Source organism: Stegodyphus dumicola, chromosome 1 (genome assembly GCF_044657685.1).
Source record: "Stegodyphus dumicola isolate Sdum_Otavi_A_Nest chromosome 1, ASM4465768v1".
Taxonomy (NCBI): domain Eukaryota; kingdom Metazoa; phylum Arthropoda; class Arachnida; order Araneae; family Eresidae; genus Stegodyphus; species Stegodyphus dumicola.
The window spans coordinates 291,138,712-291,146,356 of NC_140768.1; the positions used below are offsets into that span (position 1 = coordinate 291,138,712).

A 7,645-nucleotide genomic window follows, 5' to 3' on the forward strand; every position below is an offset into this window, starting at 1 on the left:
ACATGCATCATTTTTAACTTTTATTTTGCAGCATTATGTACAATTTTGTCTGTGTCTTATTATGTAGAAATAAATTATGTACTGTTGTAGATAAAACAGCTTCTAGATATTGAAGCATCATCTGTTATTATTGCTGTCATCCTATGATTTTTCCCCCTTTTCATATTTTTTAAGACAGTTTTGTTTTTTTGTCTAAATTAAGCCATATGGAGTTCAAATGTGTGTTTTCAAGAATCAACTGTGATAGTTATTTAATAGCGAATGCATATTTATTGTATTTCTTGTTTTCAGGATATTGATCCTGGGGATTTTCCTCATATTGATGCACGCACATCAAAGATGAGTGAGCTATTTCATGACTCTGTTGTGTTTAAAATAGTTGTCGAAGGAAATCTTCTTTGCGAAGCTTTTACATTTGGAGAAGCAATACTTTGTCTTGTTGCTGCTTTTTATATCTTCAATATCAGCTATCCAGATGAAAATTTCAACACATACGTGCTTTTTGAAAAACTGTACTTAGAATCTAACGAAACTATTGACATTGATGACTGTTTACAGCAAAGTCTTAAATTTTTGAAACTCAAATGTGAGTCATTGGCAAAGAAATCTTAACATATGTGTAACTGTGAATATTTTACAATTTATTCATCCTAATGAATTTTATTGCAAACATTGTGCATAAGTTATTACAAATAAAGCATGGCGAATATTTTTATGTGTAAAATGTTACTTGGGTATTTATCTTTTCTGCTTTGTTGGCATCTAATGCTAACATTTATTTTCATACTTCTTATTGTTATCCTGACAGTAATAATTTAAACGTATCTTCTCGTTAATTTCTTTTTTAAATTTTCGAGTATGTTTTTCTTTATTTTCCTTTTAGGAATTTAAAAAATTTTTCATTTTAGGTTTAAATGTATCGACAATGTTTCTGCGATTTATTTTATTTTTTCATTCCTCCAAGAAGAAAGTAGCTTCTTACTAATAGTAAAATATTTTCAGAAAGTATCACTTGTTTTCTTTAAGCTGTCTTTGCCTTGAAAGTTTTTCATAGATATGTTAGATACTACTTTGTTATTTAAAAAAAATTAACCTGTCATAAAATTTAAAATATTTAATTTATATTAATTTATACAGTGGTTGGTACAATTATTGATGACAGTGATGCTGTAAAAATGATAAATTAGATTTACTAATTTTAGGTATTATTTTCCTTGGTCTCATTCTCTCTCTAACAATATTTTTGTACTTTTAATAAATATTGTGTTACTTTTATCACAATAAAAGTATTATGCATTGTGTGAATTCATTCTATTTTGTAATTATGTTTAAAATGTTAAATTTTTGCTCTATATTGAATAATATATAACTGCTGATAGAAATAACTTTGTCTTGAATTGAAAGAAAAAAAAAACTATATAATTTGCTTGTTTATTTGGTGAACTGTTGCATATATTTTTATCACAGAGTATATAGAATGAACTATTGGGTAATCACCATGATTTTTCAGCATATTCACATGGAGTAATATTTGTTATATCATATATGTTGAAAAAAAAAACTAGAAGTTATTCTGTGTTTGGAGTGAAAGGCATTGCAGCATATAATGTTAATCTTATAACTATGTTAAAATTCATAAAGATTGATGCTAGATTATTCATTATTATGTAAATAAAATTGTTTTTAGTATATGTTTTCATTTGTATGCTTTGGTTACTCTAAGCATATATGTAAAAATAAGTATACAGTATAAAGTACGAGATCAGGACATCCAACATCCGAAATGATCTAAAATCCTAACCTCAAAGCCATCACCAACCAATTTTTTTAGGATTTTTTTGGGGGGGTATGCTTTATGTATGTGCATTTGATTTTTTTTTCCCTCTCCTAGTAATAACACATGCGGATAATCCTGATTCTTAATCTCACTTTGGCACTAAATAAAATACCTCATTAATGAAGAACTAATCATTTCAGCATTTTGTGTGATCATTAATTTGACTCCGTAGCTGTGTATCTGCTTGGAATACATCGCAAACCAAAACATTCTACATGGAAACATTGCTAATTTTATACCAACTAATATTTTATATCCTTGACACACCTGGCGAATTGTTATTTATTATATATTTTGCTTTCATCACCACATGTTTATCAACCCATGACAACTTGAGTGATGAGTCATGCAGTGATGCCTAAACAGTATTTTTATTAGTAATTGAATAACAAAGTATTATCCGATTACAGATTTAAGTTAAATGCACTAAGAAATATTGACGAGGAAAGATTTAAGAAAAATTTCTTTCCATATTCTAAAAATAGACTTTGTTAATGATACTCATAGGCTAAAAGATTACATTTAGTGGTATTTTAATTAAGAATAACTGATTTGTTAATCTCATAAAGCCAGAACTCGTATGCCCACACCTGGTGGCAGAATTTAGGGTAGATGAGTTAACAGAAGTTTTTCGTTGCAGTGTCAATGCCCCGATCATAAATCAATTAATGAACGGCAAAATTTGTAGTATGGTTCTAGATCCAGAAAATACTGCTGCCGGTAGTGAAGAAAGTGATAGTTTACTGAAAAAGACAAAATTTCGATTGACAAGTTAGTCGGAATTCTCAACACAGCAATTACAGGACTTGAACAATGGAACTTAGTAATTGAACAAGAAATTATATCTGTCTATAGAATCAAAGAGAATGTATTAGAACAAAAAACAAGGCAACGCAACCAACGTACATTGAAAGAAATGTTTAACCCTTTTCACTCGAGAGGTAACTCTCGATCACCATTTGCTTAGAGGCAATAATTCGAGCGGTGACAATGGTTTTAGGTTTGGTTAAGAGCGTATTCAACAATACATACATTTAAAACAACTGCCAATCTTCAATAAGTTTCTTAGCTTTATTGTTATATATGCGTCTTCGATGTTAGTTTGAACTCAAAAGTTGTGGTAATATGAATATTATTTTCAGTTATGGAACCCAATAAGCATGGAATATGATGAAGGAATCAGTTTGAGTGAAGATGAGTTCGATTTTTCATTGATGAAGAAAATTATGTCTGTGCATAGATTACTTGATAACAGAAAGGATCAAACTACTGATGAAGTAAGAGGTGTAAGAAGGAGAAAAATCAGAGTAATAGATAGTGAATGTGAAAGTGACTCCACAGAAGAGACAGAAAATTCAGAACGAATAATGTGCACAGACTTTGAAGAAATACCGTTTGTATCAGACGAAAGAGCCGTAGGACTGCAAGTATCTTCAGACGTAAAAGAACCATTAGATTCTATGAAATCATTTTAAGTTGTCTCTAAGAAATTCACTAAATATGTGAAAAATTGTCTAAAGTGGCTGGTACACCTGAGCAAAAGGCCTCGAGTGCAAAGGGTTAATAAAGTAAACATATGAATATTATGCTCTTTTTGATATCTTGAGTTAATAAATGTTTCATGATTTCATATTTTAATTTTATAATTTCTGCATGCCATCTTACTAGATTTAAACTGATGATCTAATAATCCATATCTTGGACTTTGTGCTGTATTAATAATTGTTGTAATGACTTATCTCGCTTGTCTGAGAAAAGCATTGGATCAAGTCTATGAGTTCATTACATCCGAGATGTTCTAGAACTAGTTTCTGGAAGAGTAGATGTTGACCCTAAAGAAGGCAATGCTCAAAAGGATATGAAGAAAGTGACTTGTATTAAGTTGCACTTGAGCCATAGAGTATAATCCTTGTGAATAGAAACATGTTTCTCTTGACATAGATGGCTGCTGCTGAATCTAGCTGGTGCAGTTTGGGTCTCTGTTGGTCGCCTTAGGAAAGTTTTTTTGCTGTAATATCATTCATAATCAAAGTAGTACCTCTTCAAGATAAATTGATCTCAAGCTTGACCTGAGAATCTAGTGCTACAGAAGAAAAGTACATACTTCAGGACTTTCTGGAGAACCACAACTGTTAGATTTCAGTTTTAAGACGGTATTTCATCTGAGTGGTATAATCACCAGGTTTCCACCATTTACACAGATGTTAAATAGAGCTCTGGCTGTCATTCAGAAATTAAATATCTTTGTCGAGATTAGAAGTCATGCAGTAACTGAACACTTCATTGATAGTTATCAATTTCGATAAAAAAAACTGAGCAGTTATTGGGATATCTCTTATTAATTTTAATAACACCACTCTCCTTAATAAAAATTCTGCTCCAAGAAATAGAGCCGTCAGCTCTATTAACTGTTAGATTTCAGTTTTAAGACGGTATTTCATCTGAGTGGTATAATCACCAGGTTTCCACCATTTACACAGATGTTAAATAGAGCTCTGGCTGTCATTCAGAAATTAAATATCTTTGTCGAGATTAGAAGTCATGCAGTAACTGAACACTTCATTGATAGTTATCAATTTCGATAAAAAAAACTGAGCAGTTATTGGGATATCTCTTATTAATTTTAATAACACCACTCTCCTTGATAAAAATTCTGCTCCAAGAAATAGAGCCGTCAGCTCTATTAACTGTTAGATTTCAGTTTTAAGACGGTATTTCATCTGAGTGGTATAATCACCAGGTTTCCACCATTTACACAGATGTTAAATAGAGCTCTGGCTGTCATTCAGAAATTAAATATCTTTGTCGAGATTAGAAGTCATGCAGTAACTGAACACTTCATTGATAGTTATCAATTTCGATAAAAAAAACTGAGCAGTTATTGGGATATCTCTTATTAATTTTAATAACACCACTCTCCTTGATAAAAATTCTGCTCCAAGAAATAGAGCCGTCAGCTTTACAGATATTTTAAGAATGACTTCCTGAACCAACTGTCTGAAATAACTTTGGGTGACAATACTTTTATTATAGGAGCTGTGTTCAGTGTTCAAAAAGGAGAGTGCAGGATCAAAACAGCAAAACCAAAAAGAATTATTCAATTTCATTTTGCATCAGATCTTCACTCTCAAAGTTATTAGACAGACCTTTCTTTTGAGACAGTTGTTGTTTTTTTTAGTTATGAATAAATGTAGAAGTTCTGTGTTATCTTCATAGCCGTCTGTCTCCAAAATATTTAGCCAAGAGGTACTTATGCTTAAAATCAAGAGACTGATGATCTGCTTTGTTCAAAACGATGTTTCTTAGGTAACTATTTCAGAGACCTCTAATAATTTATGCCGAAATTATACTTTGATACTTTTTCTACGCTTGCCTGAGCCCTAATTACTTTTGTGCTATTGCAAGCACCTCATGAAACCTGTTGAAAAACACATGTACAAAACCACTTAAAATTTGACACAAAATCCAGTGGAAGTAGAAAGTGTATATAAATTGATAATCTTCATTGTTAATTGGAATTTATCAGTACTATTGACAGCGTTTGCGTTTTTCTCAGCAAGAGTAACTCATTAAGAGAGTCACATTTGCTGGAACCTATAAGTTTCTTGAAGATGTCTGGGATCATCAGGAGTTTGTTCCTATGTCTTGCAGTTTTTTGTTTTCGAAGCTAAATGTTAAGGAAACTCAATCGGTCATGATAATTTTTACTGAACCGTTTCCATTGCATTAAGATACTCATTGAGAAAACCTGAATACCATATTCCAGGTATTGGACAAATGAGACTATGTAGTCAAGGCAGCAGCAGCCCAATTCCTTCAGAAATAAACTTTAAAATCATAAATGTTTGTTTGTATTTAGAAATCAATATGAGCATGATTGCTTCCTGGCCAATGCTGAACAGGCAAGTGCCCGCCATCGGATTAAAAAAAAAAAAAAAAAAAGGCTTGCAGGTTACATAAATGTGGAAATCCACGACCAATGCTGAATTAGAATACCAGCCTTGGACCTTATAAGAAATAGACTAACCCAAACGGGTTTTCTCCGTCTGAGGCGTTGCCGGCTGTCACCTTGATCACATCCGGAGGAGTACGGACGAATTACAGAAATTTAACATTGGTTGCCTATTGCATCGTGTATAATTGTCAAGAATTAGAATTTCTGCATATTTTTATTTTTGAAATTGAGATTGGTTTTTAAAAATTTAGCATATTTATCAAGCATAATTAACGTTCCAAATAATTATAAAGCTATTGCATGCTTTCAGGGCTGGATATTTTTTTAGCTATTCCTATGCTGTAAGGAAACTTGTAACTACTTCTTTTAGAAAATAATATTTTAAATCTGAACTAAGAGAAAATTTCAAACAAGCAATTTTTATGCTTTTTATTGGTAAAAAGCATAAAAAAGTAAGTAAAAAATACTAAAATATTTAAAAACGAATTTTTGAAAGTTTTGTTTAAAATTCTAAATTGTGCTGCGTTTTTAAAATTACAGATGAGTATTATAGCACAATTTCTATAAAAAAATTTTATTTCAATTATATTTCATAATACATCATAGTGATAAACACTTTTGACTCCTTAATTTTTATACATTTAATTCTAATATTAAAATTGTATTTAACCGTAACAATTAATTTTGCTTGTACTTTACAGTGATTATTTTTTAAATTTATTTTTAGTTCTGCATAAGATTTTTTTTTATTTACGGTTAATTTAATTTATTAGCTCGAAGTGGCATTTTGCGCTGTTTCTGTATAAATCTCCGTGTCTCCTAGCTATTTGTTGTTACCAAATATTATCGCCCTGTATTATATTTAAAGAAGTTAAATAATGAAGAATCTGCATGAATACATGTATGTTTCTCGCACTGTGAGAAAAACGACGGTATCTAGAGCCATCAAATTTTGAATAATGTAATCCTCCACCTGAACATAGCCATCTGGACGGTCGAATTTCGAATTTGCTTTTTTATCTATTTCATATTTTGTAAAATTTTAACGAATTTTTGGTTAACAAATTCAACGATTTTAAAGCGAGCAATGGAAACACTGTATGGAAAATAACATTTTTTATCTCCAGTGCGGAAATTCTAAAGATATGCTCTTTTCAAATGTATGGGGGTTTACGGGCGAAGAACATGATATTCAATAAATATAGGTAACACACAAAACGTTTTAAAAAAAGGTTCCTTTTGGGCATAATATAAAATCTGAGTGCTTCTAGATTTTATCTTTTTTTCCCTCTTCATTACACTCAGAAAATTTTATGCTCCGAATTTTATAAATTACTAAAATAAATAATCCACTTTAATGTTAATAATTTAATGATGATATAATCAAATAAATAATCGTTTTGTAATGTTGTTATAGTTTTGAAAATCACTGCCTGAAAATGCGAATCCATAGAATTTTGATAGGCACGAAAATGAAGAATAAAGAAGACCTGAGAATTAGTGAAATATTGAATGAATAATATCTAAAGCAATTGATGCAAGAACGTGATGAAATGAGAGAAGATGCGAAAAACAACATTTTGAAGATACAAGAAGAGAATCGTAAACAATTTAACAAAAGACTTAAGAAACCGAAACTATACAAGATTGGCGACTTGGTAGCCATTCAGAGAACTCAGTATAGGACTGGTTTGAAACTGCGACCTAAGTTCCATGGACCGTATAAAATCATAGCTGTTAGACCAAATGACAGATATGAAGTCGAGAAAGTAGGATGCCATGAAGGACCGAATTTGACATCTACTGCGGCTGACCATATGAAGCCATGGTCAAATTGATTTGATGTTTGTATC

General features: G+C 31.0%; 1 protein-coding gene across 1 annotated transcript in view; it reads left to right on the top strand.

The window, feature by feature from the left end:
- LOC118195292 (uncharacterized) overlaps positions 1-1,691 on the top strand; it is a 43,973-nt gene extending 42,282 nt beyond the window's left edge. The window contains exon 8 of the mRNA XM_085808550.1: positions 292-1,691. Within this exon, the coding sequence (XP_085664676.1) occupies positions 292-612 (321 nt within the window). The 3' untranslated portion in view covers positions 613-1,691. The remainder of the gene's footprint in view (positions 1-291) is intronic.
- Positions 1,692-7,645: the final 5,954 nt, after the last annotated feature.